This window comes from Barbus barbus (genome assembly GCF_936440315.1).
Source record: "Barbus barbus genome assembly, chromosome: 11".
Lineage (NCBI taxonomy): Eukaryota > Metazoa > Chordata > Actinopteri > Cypriniformes > Cyprinidae > Barbus > Barbus barbus.
In genome coordinates, this window is record NC_136739.1 from 20,478,274 (window position 1) to 20,498,168 (window position 19,895).

Consider the following 19,895-nt stretch of genomic DNA (forward strand, 5'->3'; position numbering starts at 1 on the left):
ACTCGATATTTTAAAATGCAATTTGTTGCGATGTCCACAGTGGGGTATGTTCTTGGTGGATGGCCAAGAGTAACATACTTTGCAATTACAAAGTGTAACAGACTAATAAATAAGAGGCCCAGCTGACAAAACATGAGGTCAAAGATGAAAGTCAAGATAGTGGATATGTTCCATATGTCTTGAGACTACAGTTACACATGACAAACGCATTTGGGCCAGTTAAGAAACCAGAGTCTTGATCTTAAAAGACTATAATGTGGCTAGAATGGAAGCACCGTGTGCATCTACAACATCTGTATGCATTCATAAAACACAAAAGTGAAAAATAATTAGATTAATTATTTTATTTAGTTATGCAGAGACTGTACAAAGACTTATGTGGCATGCAGTTATCAAAAACAGTGTTATCCAACAGTCCTTTGCCGCTGTTCTAGTTTGCGTTTTAGCATGTTGTAGTTTTCCTTGGTCCCTGGAGCGCTGGGATCCAGTCGAAGAGACAGTTCATAGTGCTGCTTTGCTAAGTCTAGTTTTCCCCAACGGTGATAAAGAACAGCTGCAAGAGAACAAAAAAAGACCCGTCACTTAAATCAAGGGACTGTACAGTAACTCAGCATTGGTCCCCAATGAATGAGAGAAGAATCATAGCCACTTCGCTTTATGGATTCAGTCGCATCGATTTATGCCTGTATCGTGTAACATTGCAGGAGTCAAAACTTGCACAACTGTTTTCTGTGACAATACTGGAGTGCCAGCGGGATTCTGGGAGACTTACCAAGATTACCATGGCAACTGGCAACATTTGGGTTGATCTTCAGAGCGTTAAGAAATAATCCTTCCGACTCCTGAGAGAAAAAATAACATTGGTTATTATAAAGTTCCTGCTGTATCAAAGAAATAGTTTGAGTAACATTTTCACAGAAAAAGCAGCACTACATGGGAAAAAAGTTTGTATTAACCTTGTACTTTTCCTGTTTCCCAAGGACATTGGCGAGGGAGAACATGATGGTGTGATCTTTTGCCAATATCTTTAATGCTTCCTTTCCAATCAGCTCAGCCTGAGCCAGATTGCCTGTAATGAAATACAACATAAACTGTTACCTTGCTAATACACAAAATATTACTGTAGCTCATTAAGTTATGAATAAGTCAAACTGCTTAGCTTTTTTAAAAGATTTAGACTTAATGATTCTTGGCTAAAAATTGGTTTAAAAACAAGAAAAAAAAAAGAAAGAAGAGAATTGGCTTTATGTATGTCTACTGCCTACATTTTTTCTATGGAAATCTTAGTACTACGCAAGCTTCAGGTGTAGTATTTTCCCATACCAAACTCTTTCTGTCTAATAACTGTCAAAATGTAGTATAGTATAGAATATCATATATATATTAACAGTAGTAAATGTACAATTTCAGTATATTATATTAAAACATAATTAACACTTCTTATTAAGAAATTCCAGAAACTTTAATATTCATATTGCTTTGTCCTATAGAAGGGCACTTCCTCAAGGTTTCTCACAATTTCCATATACTGCACTGAAAGTTGAGATGGCCAATAAGGCTAATGCAGAAGCGTTCATGCATAAAGTCTATTATACTGAAGGAAGAACCCAAGCGACATCTAAGAACCAGAATATAATAGTGACTTGGGGGAGGACTCTTTTAACTTAAGCTTGCAAGTAACCACCTAGCAACCACTAACAATATCCTAACAAACACCAAGCAACCACCGAGAACCCCATCAATGTGCTAAAAATCACACAGAACACCTTAGTAGCTCCACAGAACAAATGTAAAAAGAACATAACTAGCATTCAGTACCAGACCCTTAGAGCGGTCTCTTGCACAGAAGAAGCGTGTGTGTTAGGGATGCACCGATACCGATACCAAACGCAGATACCACACAGCATGTGATAAGTGCCATATTCAGACAAAGAAATACAGACAGCTGAATGGAGTTATTAGAGATTAAGGATGTCTACGAAGTATATGCATGCAATGAAATTAATGTTAAACATTGTGTATTGACGCCTGTATAGCTGATGTGCGCGAGCTGATGGGCTAAGCAAAGCACGCTGAGTGGATTGAGCGCGCGGCGGCGCAGATGCGCGAGCTCGTTGAGTGAATATCCCTTTCTCACAGCCATCACTGGATAGTTTGTAGTTCGGTCGGATATGCAAGTAAAACAATACACGAGTTACTTAAAGGTAGGGAGGGAGGGAGAGAGAGAGAGCGTGTGCGCACTTCTGTTGTGTGATCTTTATTGATGTTCGCTCACTTGGCACACGCATCATTTGGCTTAAAACTAAATCGTAAATATAAATTGTAATTTCACGAAAGTGAAACTAACAGCCTATGCTCTATGTTTTGTACTTGTCCCTCTCATTCTGCACCAGTACAAATACGTGCGCACGTTGCGCGTTTTGCTTGCTTCATGATTGATTATGCATTATATGAGTGGCTTTGGAATATAAATTGCAGCACGTTTCAGATTAAAAAAACTACTTTTATTTCTGAAAATATCACAGTTAGGAGATTTATAACCAGTGGTTCCCTGCATTATTACAGCAAAACGCGTAATTACTGAGCCGCTGCAATGAAGCAGCTCTAATGCTATTACATTAAAAATGATGTACCATAGAGCAAAAAAATGAACAGTGAACGTAACAAAAACTTGTAAAATACATTTTAATGGGCATAATTAAGTGTGAAAATAACCGAAGATATTATACAGTCAAATCAAAATAAAGTAAACTGTGACATATTATAACCAAAAATTATTCATACAGTGGACTACCTGTAAAACTGATACAAATGTGGGACAAAAAATTATTCAGACCGAGTCTGGGAAAAAAAACTGAAGTTCAGGTTTGCATGAACCTGGTTTATAGCATGCCCAGGAGACTACAGGCTGTCATTAAGGCTAAGGGTGGCCAGACAGAGTATTGATAGTTGTGTAAATATTGTCATACTAACAGCTGTCTGAATAATTTTTGGTTGATTGTAATCCATTATGTACCTTTCAAAAGTTATTATCATTATCAAGCTGAATTTGTTCAGACACAGTTTTACTCTGAGTTCTTGTCATATTTTATCACCATTTTCTAAACTATAGCAAATAAACCATGATAATGTGAGAAATTTTGAAGGTGTTTGAATAAATTTTGGTTTGACTGTATTTATTTGATAAATGAAGTTAACCAATTAACATACTCTTTTGGTTTCTGTACCCAATATTTTAAAAATGTACAAATGCAATGAAAATATCAGTATCAGTACTCGGTATCGGCAAGTACCAAAAATAAAAGTATCGGTATCGGGCGAGTACTGGAAAAAGTGGTATCGGAGCATCCCTAGTGTGTGTTGTGTGCCAGACCACTTCCATCATTAAAATTAGCCACTTAAAACAACAACAACGAAACACCTACAAAGAACTGTGAAGGAGCAAATTGTTTACATTTTTATAAATAGTTCTAAAATGTCACAAAAGGACATCTGTATAGTTGTTGACTGCGCAGAGCGGATTGCTCTGGTGTGTCAGCAGCCTCCAGAAGAGAGTTTTTCAACTCCACACATGGCCGATTATTTTAGTTTCCTAATTAGAGGGCAACACAAGGGCTACTGACTTATTGATCTGGATGTCAAAACTCCCTCTGACCACAGACTCAGATAGATCTTCTCTCACCGGCTGGCCCTTAACAAATTCATGAGCTGCTAAGGATTCCTCCTCACCATTGAAACCTAAACATGACTCATGTTTTATGTTTGCACACTTTCTTCATGCTTTTTCCGTTTAATATTATAGGGAAAGAACAGCAGAAGAAAGCATCTCCAATTTCCTGTTTGCAATCATTTACTTATTTTTGGGAGGGGTTTTGGGATCAAGTGAGGCTGGAAAATGCAGAGGGAAATGATGCTGGTGCCAGAGTTTAGTTTTTTTTTTTTTGGGCAAAGAAAATGGACCGTGCCAAGACTCTCCAGGGAGGGCCAACCTGCCTGGGAGACGTGTTTGAATAAACGGCTTCTGTCAGGGAATCGCGCCATTCTCCACACGGCAGGGAAGAGTGGCTTTAAAACAACACACAAGGCTTTTAATACATAAATTTCAAGGATTGCTGATTCTTGCTCTTCCGGTCTAATCATGTTGGGTTCTTATGCCGGCATTTCCCGGAAAGGACATCCTCTATTAATCCTGTAACATCTTGTCAGAATGGAAACTTTAAAAAAAAATGTTTCTCATCATAAAAAAAAAACAAGCTACAAATAGGTGCATAAAATTATGGTTTACTGACATAAATGTTTAACCAAAGTTTAAAAATATTTTTTTTATACGGCTGAGAAAGAAAAAACTGCGATATATATATAACATTTGCAATAAATATTTGCAATTAGTTTGCCAGTGATTCAAATCAGGAAACATTGTAAATAACAGTGATTTTAGTGATTTGTTTTAAATCGGCCATTATTTTTTCCAAAGGCAGTCATTAGAAATTCATGACTCACAAAATGCTGAAAATTCTATGGTTCATATGCATCACTCAAAAATGTTCACAAATGTTCTGAAAATGTTTTGTGACATTTTTCAAATATTAAAATATATTGTTTTAAAAAAAATGTATGTTATATCACCAAGTCTGTCATACCTTCTGAACTATATTGTAGTATGGGCTTTTATATAATGCAAAGAAAGGTATTAAAAGGTCATTTTATTTGAATTTTAACAAAAAGCTAACTAATCCATCCCTATAGGGTCTCTGATGAGATAAGGGGGTGAAGATGGGGTGCAGGAGTTAATTGTTGTAAAGGGTGAACTAATTATGCAGCATGGCCCCATGTGGCAGCGTGCACCTGACGCTCAGCATCTGCAGAATGGAAGTTCACACCTCGCTCTCCCTCGATCTCACACACAGCTATGAGCCGCGGCTATACTTGGGACACCAGATGAAAACGACAAGGCGGGAAGATTTGGGAGGAGGCCAAGATCATCTGTTTACCCCCAAGGGCAGGGTCAAGGTCACGTTTAATGAGAACACTCACTCAGTTTAAGCATGCATGACTGCCCCTGTCTGAACGACACAATACAGATCTATACTGCATTGCTAAACTGTGATGTATGCTAAAGATAATGTACATTAAGCTAACTTTACTTTAGTCTGCTTATTATACCACATTATATTGCTTATTATACCATATAAAAGCAAATGAACATGAAATATTGAATTCAGTTGAAATAATTTTTATTATTTGTTAAACAGCATAAAGCAAGATAATACGTTGCTATGTAGGAACAGGGAGCCTATAGGACAATGGCTAATTACAGAGTTTAGTGGTCATTATATGAATAATTGTCTGTGCAATGCAGCAACTAGCCAATCAGATTCAAGCATTCCAGATGACATCTAATAAGAGAAGTATATCAGCTGTAATTTTACACCAATTTTACACTGTTTGTGACAGTATGCTCTAGCCTTGTAATGCAAAATCTTGCACTTTCCGTTTACACCTTACCAGTGTTGTCCAACAATATGACCATGTTGTTCCACGCCAGGCTGTGGTCAGGCTTCAGCATGGTGGCGTTCCTCCAGGCATTCAGTGCGTCAATGCTTCGGTTCAGGTCTGCATACTGGAGATAAAACAAACAAGCACCAATCATAAACAATGGGACAGTGTGTGTCAAGGACAAAGATTCTTCAAAAAAAATTCTCATGCCTTACAATTCCATTTTTTAAATAATGGAGAAGGGCAGGGAAATGATGCAGATTTGAACTTGCATTTTCTGCATGATCAACAAGGCTAAACATGTCAGAGGCATGTGCATTTATCACTATGGCACATCTTTGATAAAAATGCTTTGATAATTCATGGAGTAAAGAAATCAGACCTTCATTAACACAAAAATAGCATGTTATTACACATCATAATGGGCAATATTTAGAGCGGAATAGACAATTTCTTGCCATTATTAATAATAAATTGCACCATGTTGGTTTGTACTCACACAGGAAGGATGAACATAATAGCCCAAAACCACCCTAGACATATTAAAAATCCACGCTGTAATACTATTGAAATTGATGTTTAGAATATGGGGAAATGTAATAAGTAGGAAAACATGCTTTAAATGAATTGAATGCTTTATGCAAATTACAGAGAAAACACAGCGCTTACCAGACGTCCCAAGTTGTAATAACAGTCTGGGTATTTTTTCCTGAATCGAATTGCATTCCTATAGCTCTGTTCAGCCTTGTCAAATTTTTTCAGACTGTTCTGCACAATACCCAAATTCATCCAAGCTGCAGCAAAATCAGGCCTAATCCAATAAAAAAAAAACACAGCAGAAATCAATAAATGTTACACAACTACACACAATAAATTTGAACTAAAAATCTTTACTCACTGGATATGAACCGCAGCAGACAGGAGCTCTTCGGCTTCCTTTAACTCGTTTCTTTCCTTTAATATATTGCCAAGATTGTTCATGGCATGAACATACTTGGGGTGTAATCTGTAACACATGTAGACAAAAGGTGAACACTAACTTATATTTGACGTAATAGACAACAGATCACGCTGCTTAAAGTGCTGAAAGATAGACGAACTGCCAAAATGAAATTTTTTTTTTTACCTCACTGCCTCCCTGTAGTACTTGATTGCAGCACTCTGGTTGCCTCTGTCAGCAAGGTTTTTGCCAACGTTATAATGCACCTGTGCAAGGAATGATAAAGTTAGAGAGCTCATCAAGCTAATGAAGTCACTTCAGTGTGCAAAACTGAACTGAATTGAGAACAAATATTTTATTTACTTTTCTGTTATGTTTTATTTAGTCATTTAGCTGATGCTTCAAATCCAAACGACTCAAAGTACAATTATTACATGTTCAGTTCCTCTGGAGAAACCTGATGTTGTGAGTCTTGCTCAAGGCATTTTGTGTGTTGATGGGTTACGGAAGTTACAGAAATGGATTTCACGAATGGAGTGGAGTTAAATTGCAGCATGACGGGGGAGGTGTGCGGTCTCACCTTAGCGTTGAGCGGGCAGACAGACAGGGCGCCGGTGAAGAGACTCTGTTCAGACCTCCACTGTTGACTGCGCTGTGCAGAGCGAGCCACGTTCACACACAGCAGCGTCAACGTGGCCGCTCTCAGCAGCCTCTGCGGTCATCCCACAGACACGAGACATGAACACAAACTCAACGGAACATTAGTTACAGTGAATTATGGTCTGATGGTGAATATTAGGAGGTGATAAGTGGGAAATTGGTGTACAGGCCACATACCTTGTGTTTCTTCCAGTGGTAGCTACAGCAGCCCACAGCGTAGGCCAGTATGAGGCAGTAGCCCGCTGAGGAGAGGTACAGCACCCGCTCGGCTATCACAAAACCCACCCTGAAGAACAAATTACTGGCTGGCAGGAATGGAATCACCAGCAGTACAAGGCCAAATGTCAGAGTCCTAAAACACAGAGAGAATAATATGCCATACACATTTTTTTAAGAAAGGTATATTTTTATTCAGAAGGAACACATTAAATTGATCAAATGTGAAAGTAAAGTCTTCAACATTGTGAGAGTTTATTTCAAATAACTGCTGTTCTTTTGAAATTTCTATTCATGAATGAATCCTGAAACACTAATTTTTCACAAAAATTAAGCAGCACAACTGTTTTCAACAGGCATAATAATAATAAAAAAAGGTGAGGACCAAAACAGCATATTAGAGTGATTTTTGAAAGATCATGTGACACTGAAGATATTAGTAGTAATGGCTGTAAATAAATTCAGAGTGTATATTGATATAAAATAAATATTGATGCAATATTGTAAGAAAAAAAGTGATATCAATATATGGTTGTATCACCACAGCCCAAAACTAATGTAATAAACTAGGAAATAGTTGCTGTTGAGTGTAGTTGTCATTACTGTTCCATGAGGAGAATCTGAAGAGTATTTTTGTATTTTGTGTTTCAGGGAAAAAACTGCTTACAGGATGGAATAATATAAGGGTAAGTAAATATGACTAGATGATTAATCCATTATAAATAAATCTTACGGTAGAATTACATTATGGCAACTGTATACAAATAAATGCCTGAACAACAACCAGGCATTCTTTTTCAAATCATCTCACACATTTTTCCATATGTCTAGATAAAGCATGTTTTGTTTTGCTGGTCTTACCTTCTTTTATTGCTGTCCTGTGAGCACAGAGCTTGGTATGCCAAGCCCATCAGACAGCACCATAGCAAAAGAGGCCAGACAATCCTCCAATCAGTAGCTGATTTAATCAGAGGCACACAGCCCATTGACCAGTCAAAACATAGCCACCAGGGACACAGCAGCAACCAGGCATTCAAGGAGTAGTAGTAATTATAGTTCACAACCTGAGAAAAGAGAGAGCAGAGAAACACATGTGATTCTTTAAGGAGTATGTGAAAAATATGGCACAGTCTGTCTGGGGTAAAAATGACTACTAAAATTATATTTAAGTAAGTATACAGTTTATTTCGCTATTTGTTATTTTGTGTAAATAGAATCTATAGCTATTTGCACTTAGTGCCTCTATCGCTAATTTTACTTGTCAGTACCAGTGAAACTTCAGCTTCGAAGGGGCCATTCAAAAACTCAAACTGAAAGGACTGCTTACCCTCAAGATGACATTTTCAGCAAAGGATGCTGGGTTATCCACCTCAGTGAAAGATGGAGGCCCAGTTCCCATGATTCTCCACCTTGCATACAAAAGAAAGGATCCACCAAGAAAGAGAAGAGCCAACCTCATAAGCAAACCACTTCTCACCATCCCACCAATCTGGGTGGAAAAGGGAAAGTATAAAATCAATCCAAAGACGGTTTGGGTCCAAAGAGTCACACCTTGTGAATAAGTCACTTACATCATCTGATTTTCTCCTGGACAGCAGCTGGTGAGTGAGCTCATAGATATTCAGATTACAGACCATGAGAATATCATAAGCAGCATTCACTCCCTTAACACACGGAAGAAAAGAACAAGATATTTTATGGATGCCCGAAGCTCTGTATTGTAAAAATAGATGAGAGATTATCTAACATGTATATGAGTGTTGCATATTACCTTTTTACCTGCAACTCTCTCAAATGTATGCATATTTTCACTCACCAAAACTGTAATCCCTTGCTCCTTGCACAGCATTGCTACAGCACAAAGAAGAATGCTGCTAAATATCCACAACACTGAGAACTTTTTATCACCACCTACAAAGAAAAATTGAAGATACTCTATATTAAACTCTATGCTTGATACAAAGTAAGATATTTAATGAGATTCTAACATGCAGTGGATTAATTCATTACAAATTTGCAATGAGAGCTCAAGCAAGATACACTGATTTTAAGCTTCAAATACCAAAAAAAGAAACCATAAAAGTATCCTTGAATGAATCAAGAACTAATCATTATGATGTTTTTAATGAATTGGTGGATCCATTTCACACAAATCTGTTTGATTTGTTCACAAACACAGTGATTCAATGATTTGTCTGAATAGGTTATCAGCCCACTGAATGCACAATTATCATTGAATAATGACTTAAATTCCAGTCTGTTTCACACACACAAAGCTTTTGTAAGACTTAAGAAGACTTGCATTACAATGGCAAAGTTTAATGGACCACTTATATGATGCTTTTTTTGCTGCTTTTGTTTGCTTTTTGGAATCTTGAAAAGCTCAGTTCCCAAGCAGAGACCCAAAGAGCAACCAGTGCAATTTTCTAAATTTCTTCTTTTTAGTGCTTTATAGATAAAAATCAAATGATTGTGGATTTATAAAAGCTGTAAATGCAATTCAATTTTATACAGTTCCATAAAAACTGTATCAGAGTCTACAGCATTTGTTTATCAACTGACCTTTGCAGTAAACCAGAAAAGAGAGCTGAAAAAAGAGGGCACACAACAAATCTGCTCTGCCAACAATGCCAGCCACCTACAAGACAAAGAGCCAACAGAAGAGATTATTCACAAGATCAACTCCAACTAAAAACTTTTAGAGAGCTAAAGGACACTGTCTCATCAAGCATCATCCATCATCAAACGGGTCACGACCGCGAAATCCACCCCGAGGACAATCGTTTTTAACAGCAGCTACACATTTATACCTAAACAAATTAAATCCTGCTTGTACATTAAAGGCAAAAGAACGGCCCGCATAAAAACATCCTTTGCCGCCCTTTCGTCTGTGAAATTGCCTGTATTTCTGGCAGTGCCAAATTAACGGTGAAGGCAGGAGGCAGCATTCATTACAGAACTGCAGTCGGCCCTGGCTGGAGTCCTGGGGCCACCTTCTTTGATTCATCCCGTAGGCCCAAGTCAGTGGTCTCTCTGAACCTCACCCCCTCCAGGGCCGGTCTTTCTGAACCTGATTAAAGAGCAGATACCGGAGCATCGGCAGTCTCTACCATGCTCAGACGCATCCCTGGCAGGGCAGATCGAGCGTTCGGAAGCTGTTAATAGCCACGGCTGACTGTAGAGCCCACCTATGCGATGCACACCAGCTGCGTGAAGCTTTCTTCTCTACGGGCCTTGTAATGTATATTTCATGCAACATCAATGAACATTGTGATATGGAGCATTGTAGTCGGAGATTGTTTACCGGGCAGAGACGGCCTGCTGAATCACGTCTTCCCACTCTACTTACATTTTCCGTGTGAACTGGATGTGCAGCAAAGAAGAGCGCAGCCAGGAAGGAAGCTTTCGGAGAAAGATTGAGTTTCGCCCCTCTTCCGTCATGAACCAGGCCACCAATTAATATTGCAAACACATCGATCATTAACACAGAAATAACACAGTGGAGGGCAACGTTGAGCACGTGGAAGCCAATCGGATGCAGTCCACCAGCCAAGAGGTAGTTAATCCTGTGAAAATAAGTAACAGCCACAAATTGCAATGATTAAAACTAACTTTTGATTTGTGCAATGATCACAAAAGTTTTGTATATACCTTAAACATAAAACAGCAGAGATACAATGGCATACAGACATTGCGGCATTATAGAGCAACTTTATGGTTGAGTTAGGATAACGGGCCATTACTGATACAAAACGATGTCATTCTCATTAGCAGCATGCAGGACATGAATTATGCCCCCTGTATAGATTCCTCACAGTTGCAGTCAAATGCCAAAGACAATTCTAAAACGAGTTTGAAAAAAGGCAATATATGCATCCAATTTTAATGTCAATTATTGTGGCATTCGGTGAGGAGCACTCGGGGGACCTCTTTTGATTTCCCACTGAGAATAAAATTACAAGTCCACACATCTAATACATGCAAAGAGGTTTGACAATATTCACTATAAGCATGTTGGGACTATTACCTTGTGTTAATCATCATTCACACAGCAGTAATTGAGGGACTCTTTTGTCTTTGTGGTGAACGTACCTGAAGGTCAGGACGGTCAGAGGCCGGTAGGATTTGTGACTGGAGTTGCTACTTAAGTTACTTCCCCAAAAGTCATTTTTCCAGATGTTACTCAATGGAGTGTCAGGATTCAAATCCTAGGAAATGAGAGAGAGAGAGAGAGAGGAAATCTGTTAAAACAATGTATAAATACAGCAAAAAAAGCTGCAAATATCATGTACTATTAAAGTAGTCACATGATTTGTATGTTGAAATCACAGTTGACTATTACAACAATATGCATGTTTAAATGGACAGTTTACCCGAAAAGGAAATCCAATCATTTACTCAAACAAAATGTCAAAGTTGCTTTTTTCATACGATGAAACTGAATGGTGACCATGGCCACTCCTTATTCTGCATCCATTGTCATTGTATGAAAATCTACATGTACTCTATTTATGAATCATGCCTTTGAAATGAATGTCAGGATTGAGATTTTTAGGTAAACTATTTCTTTCCTAATAAACATCTAAACAAGTAAATAAATAACCAAGATTGAGGGTGATACCTTGTTATTGATGATGGCTTCTGAATCATCAAAGACAAAGTCCCCATCATAGCTGTTTATGAAACAGATCAGGGCAACAAAGGCAGTGACCAGCCGGGAGTGCAAGGGTCCCAATTTTGGCAGGGGGATGTGATGATCCCAGTAAGGCTCAGAAAGCACCATCTTTCATGTGGTTTCTGTTCATTCTGACCCACCACTGTGTTGCAGAACAAAGAAAGCAGGTGGAAGGTTAAAATAACAAACTAAAACTCCAAAAAAATCAAAAATAATAAGCAAACATCTTACGAGAAGGGCGCATGGACTGCAACATACCTACTGTATGTACTACAGAGATCAGTTAGAAAAAGCGGTGTGACATCTCAGCAGAGTTGCACGCTTTGCTGCATGGCTGTAGTACACACAGATGCATACAATGCATAGCAACCGGCTGTCAAAGCGAGCAAAGGATACGAAACCATTCACGCTTTCTACGTTGTCTGCTCATATAACTTATTTTGCTCGTGCGAGAATGACGATCGTCAAAACATGATTCACAAATAATAATAGTATAAACGTGCACTGACGTCAATGACTGTCTGCCCGCCGACAAGGACGATTTACAATCTGTTGAAGACGAACAATAAGCTTTAAATCACCGGCGTCAAATAAATAAGTTGCAGATATCGCTAAACCACACGAATGTGAAAATAAAGGCTTAATACGTGGCCAAACGATGGCTGATCCCTGTATGAGCCTCTCTCGCCTGTACTTCCGCGCGCGGAGAATAATAGACCGTGGGACGTCACGTGACCTGAGCTAGCCGAGTGGATAATGTGAGGACTCGCACTCAAACAAAAGTACTGTACAAGTGATGGCTACATGACATGAAATGTCAAGCAGTTTGTATGCTTCATCTAAAAAAAAAAAAGCCGAGTTACTGTACAATGAATAATTGGTAACAATATACATTTATTTAAATGCTTATTATTTACATTTATTCATTTAGCTGACGCTTTTATCCAAAGCGACTTACAATTGCTATATATGTCAGAGGTCGCACGCCTCTGGAGCAACTAGGGGTTAAGTGTCTTGCTCAGGGACACATTGGTGTCTCACAGTGGATTCGAACCCGGGTCTCTCACATCAAAGGCATGTGTCTTATCCACTGCGCCATCACCACCCACCATTATTATATGTTAACTTTATAAACATCTCAGCCCAAGTCAACAATCAAGAGTAATATGGTGGATCAGCATGTGATATTAGTTGAGAAATTAAATGTCTGAGTGCACACTTAAATTTCTCTGTCCAACAAACAAGCATTGAAAAGGATGAAAAAAGATGAACAGTTAGAAGCAGCAACATAAATTAAACAAACTACAGTTGGGCAAAAAAGTATTTAGTCAGCCACCAATTGTGCAAGTTCTCCCACTTCAAAAGATGAGAGAGGCCTGTAATTTTCATCATAGGTACACTTCAACTATGAGAGACAGAATGGGGGGAAAGAATCCAGGAAATCACATTGTAGCATTTTTAATGAATTAATTGGTGAATTCCTCGGTAAAATAAGTATTTGGTCACCTACAAACAAGCAAGATTTCTGGCTCTAACAGACCTGTAACTTCTTCTTTAAGAGGCTCCTCTGTCCTCCACTCGTTACCTGTATTAATGGCACCTGTTTGAACTCGTTATCAGTATAAAAGACACCTGTCCACAACCTCCACGCAAGATCTCACCCCGTGGGGTCAAAATGATCACAAGAACGGAGAGCAAAAATCCCCGAACCACACGGTGGGGGGACCTAGTGAATGACCTGCAGAGAGCTGGGACCAAAGTAACAAAGGCTACCATCAGTAACACACTACGCCGCCAGGGACTCAAATCCTGCAGTGCCAGACGTGTCCCCCTGCTTAAGCCGGTACATGTCCGGGCCCGTCTGAAGTTTGCTAGAGAGCATTTGGATGATCCAGAAGAGGATTGGGAGAATGTCATCTGGTCAGATGAAACCAAAATAGAACTTTTTGGTAAAAACTCAACCCGTCGTGTTTGGAGGAGAAAGAATGCCCTCTGTCATTGCCAACAAAGGGTATATAACAAAGTATTGAGATTAACTTTTGTTATTGACCAAATACTTATTTTCCACCATAATTTGCAAATAAATTCTTTAAAAATCAGACAATATGGTTTCCTGGACCCCCCATTCTGTCTCTCATATTTGAAGTGTACCTATGATGAAAATTACAGGCCTCTCTCATCTTTTTAAGTGGGAGAACTTGCACAATTGGTGGCTGACTAAATACTTTTTTGCCCAACTGTACATGCATCCACACCAAAAGGTGTCACCCCAAAAATTTTTAATTTACTTACTCCCAGGCTATCCAAGATGTAGTTTGTTTCTTCATTGTAACAGATTTTGAGAAATTTAGTATTACATCACTGGATTATCTGCAATGAATAGGTGCCATCAGAATCAGAGTCAATTAACATCTTGAGTGAAGTGAAAAGCTGCATGTATGTGAGAAACAAATCCATCATTAAGCCTCTTAAAACCATCACTTCTGCCCCAAATCTGTGCCCAGTTTTCCACCAACATACAGTATTTGTTTATAATTTCGTTTAGATCTAGTTTAGATTTGAAATGTGCGTATTTTTCTCCTGATTCAGATGAGACAAAATTTTCACTGTAGAAAGCAACATGGATAGAAGACTCTATCCATACATTTTAACATTTTAACTGGAAGCAATGGTTTAAAGTTAAAACCCTCTTAATTATGAATTTATTACATACATGCAGCTTTTCACTTTACAAGACCTTAATTCATCGATTGGAGTCGTGTGGATTACATATAGATTGCTGTGATGTTTTATCAGCTGTTTGGACTCTCGTTCTGATGGCACCCATTCACTGTAGAGGATCCTTTGGTGAGCAAGGGATGTAATGCTACATTTCTTCAAATTTGATGAAAAACTAATTATTCTATGTCCTGCGTGGCCTGAGGGTGAGTACATTTTCAGCTAATTTTTATTTTGGGGTGAACTATTCCTTTAAAAACCTATGAAAATAGTTTTGCATCGTATGTCTAAACATTCTATTCTGTGCGTTTTTTATTTGCCTGTTCGTCTTTAGAATTGGATATAGGCCACAAACTAGGCTTATCTTGAATCACCTGCCGTTTTATCATATACACCCTATTGTTATTGATCATCCTGCTGTGTTCACCTTAGAAAATACACCCTGAATACACAAACTCTGAGATAGTTGAGATTTCAGCTACAACTGTTGTACATCATTGTCATAATGATGATTGTCCAATTTCTCTCTTTTTGAACCACCGACACATCACAACTCACTCAGCAACACAGATAGCACTGCGGCCAGTCCTCCACCAGTCCCCATCTCATGAGGGATGACCTCACAGAGGTTAGCTGTAGCTGTCTGATTCCTGGTACAGACATTTCAAACACAAACACTTGCACCAGTGGCAGAGCTTTGCACTATCAATAGGGGCTTTGAGCGTTCAGTGAAACCAATCCCTTGTTCCCCTATGGTGTGATGATACATTGTAAGAGCCATGGATGGAACTGTCCAGTCATATTGCTGCCATAATTCAAAGAGTGTAGCAGCCCTGAAACTCCTCAAGTTAACAGAAACCAGTTAGCTGAGTTACCACAGAGATTAAGACTGAGTTTAGAAGCAAAGTGCTGACAACCTGTTGTAAACTCCTGTCTCTTAGGAGAGTCGGGAGAACCACTCTTCCTCCACGGGCTTCAAAATGAGGTAAGAACTCTCTATATTTTCTTAGCTTGCCTTCCTGCTGTTCCAAGTTCCGATTTTTTTTTTTCCCTCTTCGAGCTTTGTAATTCACTTTAATGAAAGAATGTGCAGTTATAGTGGTGATTGATTTAGTCTGATGCAGAACATTTGCACAATAATATGCTCTATTACCTGCTTAATGAATTGCCTCTGTCCCGTTTGTACTGTCATAGAATGGAGACTCACATCCTGTCTAATTACACCACAAACTAATAACCCTTTCTACATTGCAGTTGTCACACACATATGATTATCATGAACAATTTGTGGCCTAAATAAATGTATGAATTTGGATCCCCCACAGATCCAATCTAATCCAGTAAACTTGTTGTCCTGTGTGTTTCTCATATCAAGAGTATTGCGTATACTTTACAGTAACTTTGTTATATTACCTGAATGACCACAGTGATAAACAATTGGGTGCAAAGCTCATGTAATTAAAAATATTGTCTTTTTAATTTTTTACATTTTGAGCAGACAATAGCAAAGTATCTTTCTCTGTTGATCTCAGGTTGAATGATTGTTGATTAAAACTAATTTCAGCTGTTGTTATTGAGAAATTCATCAAATCAGACTAAAGATTTTTTTAAGCAGTGAGCAATACCATATTTAATAGATGTATAAAACAAATATAACAAATATAGCTAAAGATCAACAATGTTTATGGAGCATTTTATAAATATAGGTGTCTAAAATATGTTTTTCCTTACAACATTACAAAATATATTAGAATGACATTATTAAAACAACATAATTTTAAAAAGTTGCATTCAAATATTTAAATTATATATTATTATTATTATATACATGCACACACACACTCACCGGCCACTTTATATATATATATATATATATATATATATATATATATATATATATATATATATATGTATATAACATTAGTATAATGAAATAGTTGGCTCATAAGACTGGTGTCAAGATAAATGTAGTGATTTGTCTGTACTACCTGTTCTAGGTAAGGGAGCTACACCTCTGCCCGCGCTGCCCACATTTATCTTGCCAATGTTAGTGTCCTTCTGGGAGAGGAAACCATAAGTGTGTTTGCCTCCGCCTCTCCTTGCAGCCGTTGGGCCCTTGCCGTGGTCATTAGGAAGATTCCCAGCCTTACTGGAGCAATGACAGGCGAAATGAAGCACAAAGTTTCTTTTTTGCTTTCTCTCTCACTTTGACTTTTCATAAAATGTTAAACAAAAGTAACAGATTTGTTGCAAAATAATGATTATTCCAATAAGTACAATTTACAAGCTATTGTTCAAATTAGTTTAGAGAATATTATTTATTAACTGTGCTTTTAATATAAATGAATGTATTTTCATATAGCACAGCTGTTTTCACTAACAGTCATAAAGTTAATAAAATCCGTTAGTTGCATTGTTTAGTTGCAGAAAAGGTTTGTAGCCCGTGACATTGCGTGATATCCAGCCATTTCCTCACTTTCATGCCATTTGACCCTGACCTTTCCTTTCTTTTATCATTACATGTACCGTCAGATTGCAAAAAAATCAATGTCTGTCACCCTTTCTGGGATCACATCCCCATGTTCTTTGATGACTTGTCTGTCACTTTACATTTGGGCCATTGGCTCTGGAGTCGGTCAGGAGAGAGGGGAGGAGCCCCTCATTAACAGATATCCCCCTCATATGAATACCAAAGTGCTGCAACCAGCCAAGTGATATTAAATCCATATTTCATGCATATGGGGGCAATTATCAGTGACCGTAAAAAATCTGAACTCGAGGTATTTATGCATATTTAGCAGATAAAACACTGCAATGCAGCTAAATGATTTGAAGAGGTGTCTGCATTAAGTAAATGGTTATGTGAACAAATATTTATTGTGTTTAAATTAGCTTACCAACAGCAAAACTAATGACAAATACTGATGTATGACTAATAAAATTTCTTCTTATTATTATTATTATTATCACAAAAGCACTATACATACATTATTCTTGTATTTCTATACTGTGGTGAAATAACGTTCATTGTTTTTGTAGATGAAAGCCTTTAAGTGAAAATGTCCCTGAAGGGCCGTCAAGGGCCTCCTAAACTGGAGCGACTGGAGTCAGTCATGAGCCAGTTCTCTGGCAGTTTGGAACAAGATGACCTACAAGACGACCCAGAGGAGCTGGACTTAAGTGGCCATACTGACCTCTGTGGAGGTAAACTGCACAGTACTGCGTCCTTGCTTTCATCAATGACCTCGTAGGACAGCTGACCTCTCAGCATACTGCTGTAGTTACTGTATGTCAGAAGGAGAGTGAGTCAGACTGCTCGATATTGGACTTTGAGATGCTGGAGCAGTGCTACGGTGGCTGCGAGAACTCAACGCGCTGCAAATAGAAAAAAACACCTACAAATTAAGAAAACAACTTCCTCAATTTTACAACGCACTGTGCAAATGCTCACAACACAACCAAACAAAGAAACGCACTGCAAATAGAAAAAAACGCCTGCAAATTAAGAAAACAACTTTCGTCAATTTGACAATACACACGCTGCAAATGCTCACAACTCAACCAAACAAAGAAACGCACTGCAAATAAAATTTATTTGGTTGTATTGTGAGCATTTGCAGTGTGTTTCTTTATTTGTTTGTGTTGTGAGCATTTGCACCACTTGCTGTCAAACTGATGATTTACATGTGTTTTCTGAAGTTGCAGCGCATTGAGCTCTCTCGGCCACCGTACAGTGCATACTGAATACTGACTGCAACTCTTTTATACAAGTTACTGCTAGAAAAAAAATAAAACAACATTTTCTTTAATTCATGGTAAATATAAGTTGATCTAGTAACTGTAAATTAAAATTTGACCCCAAACAGCACCTAACTAAGTGAATTTAGGCTAAATGTGCAATCCTATTACTTGAATTCCAGTGTTTATTTCATGTTTATTGCTAGACAAATCCAAGTTTTGTATATACTGTATTTAAACGTCACAGATTTTGGTAACAGTGTTGCAAAAATGGCAAACCTCATATAAAATATATAGAAAATCCTGCTCATATAATATTTATTTTGACCTCCTGAGGTTGACGATCAATTTTTTTTGTCCTGAATGTTAAGCACTTCACTGACCATATGTTGAAAAGATTTCAGGCTCTATTTTGTACTCTACTCAACTTATGCTCACTGCTAAAGCAGTGCGTGTTCATTAATATTTCCAGGAACAAACATGTTAATTTCAGCAGGTAAAAGCACATACATACTAAAATCATTATCTGATGCAGAGGAGATTTAGCTTTGAGAAACTCCAGAGCACACAGCATACTATACACCTCCAGCTGGAGTCTTCAATCACTATCCTGCTGATAATCAAATGGAGCCTCTCCATGCCATTACTGCACAACTTCAAAAGATGAAAACCAAACAAACTATTTCTAAAGTAGCTGTAATTTAGATTGCTAAGATGTTATCAACCATTTTAAAATACAAGGCCAACATGAGTCTGAATGATTACCACACCATCAAGGTGTGTATCAGTGTTTTCTTATTGGTCTCACCTGGCTTGTGTGATTATCCCTTGAGATATGATCATTAACATCAATATTATGATTGTTTTCAGAACCAAGGAACATATCCTTTCAAGCAATATACAGCTTTCTTCCATTCAAGTCCCTGGATGGTGTTATATTTCTTGAAGAAGTGCCAATCCAAGTGCAAGTGACAGAAGTGGAGCGATTCACATCTACACGGGTAATACAAATGGGATCACAGATGAATCACTTGCACATTTCTTTAACACTTAAGGTGTTCTAAAACAATTTTTAGAACTATAATGCTATTTTAATAACAGGATAATATGATAAAAACAATAGTATGTAGTATGTGAATGTTGTATGTATACATATGTAACCTGTCTCGTGATAAGATATGTGTAAAAATATATTCAATCAGTTTTGTTTCTTGAAATGATCCACTCAAAGGTGCTGAATCCCAACCTGTATACAATAGAGTTGAGCCATGGAGATTTCAAGTGGAAAATCAAGCGTCGTTTTAAGCACTTCCAGGCACTTCATCAGGAGCTGCTCAAATTCAGGGCCCTCTTAAAAATCCCCCTGCCAAGCCGAATGTAAGATGTGCTGTACTAATTTCATCTCTATATGCACACATTCTCTCACAAACATGCCACAAGTCTTGAAAACAC

At 38.0% G+C, this 19,895-nt stretch overlaps 2 protein-coding genes across 3 annotated transcripts in view; one reads left to right on the forward strand and one right to left on the reverse strand.

Moving 5' to 3' along the window:
• Positions 1-331: 331 nt before the first annotated feature.
• On the reverse strand, positions 332-12,720 carry LOC306876985 (protein O-mannosyl-transferase TMTC4-like). 2 transcript variants are annotated; one of them, XM_079428484.1, is made up of 18 exons: positions 12,246-12,720; positions 11,934-12,129; positions 11,405-11,520; positions 10,662-10,878; positions 9,875-9,950; positions 9,129-9,223; positions 8,884-8,976; positions 8,640-8,801; positions 8,174-8,376; positions 7,274-7,448; positions 7,017-7,148; positions 6,623-6,702; positions 6,395-6,502; positions 6,166-6,307; positions 5,506-5,620; positions 957-1,069; positions 773-842; positions 332-553 (listed from the first exon to the last, which is right to left on the reverse strand). In XM_079428484.1, the coding sequence occupies exons 2-18, from the start codon at positions 12,093-12,095 to the stop codon at positions 405-407; spliced, it is 2,208 nt and encodes a 735-aa protein (XP_079284610.1). In that variant the 5' UTR covers positions 12,096-12,129; positions 12,246-12,720; the 3' UTR covers positions 332-404. The 2 variants fall into 2 exon arrangements, with proteins under 2 accessions (XP_079284610.1, XP_079284611.1); XM_079428485.1 differs by having other exon boundaries at positions 12,219-12,694.
• A 2,928-nt stretch (positions 12,721-15,648) lies between these two features.
• The window catches only part of LOC306876905 (phospholipase D1-like), a 28,512-nt gene continuing 24,265 nt past the window's right edge, over positions 15,649-19,895 (forward strand). The window contains exons 1-4 of the mRNA XM_079428355.1: positions 15,649-15,690; positions 17,745-17,921; positions 19,314-19,444; positions 19,675-19,820. Of these exons, the coding sequence (XP_079284481.1) occupies positions 17,765-17,921; positions 19,314-19,444; positions 19,675-19,820 (434 nt within the window). The 5' untranslated portion in view covers positions 15,649-15,690; positions 17,745-17,764. The remainder of the gene's footprint in view (positions 15,691-17,744; positions 17,922-19,313; positions 19,445-19,674; positions 19,821-19,895) is intronic.

Excerpts from the sequence above, each read along its gene's own strand:
- LOC306876985 (XM_079428484.1), bottom strand. The coding sequence starts at position 12,095 with ATGGTGCTTTCTGAGCCTTACTGGGATCATCACATCCCCCTGCCAAAA. Across the intron at positions 9,951-10,661 it reads ATCCAGTTCACACGGAAAAT|GTGGCTGGCATTGTTGGCAG; the intron begins GTAAGTAGAGTG and ends TTTGTCTTGTAG. Across the intron at positions 8,977-9,128 it reads AGCAAGGGATTACAGTTTTG|GGAGTGAATGCTGCTTATGA; the intron begins GTGAGTGAAAAT and ends CCGTGTGTTAAG.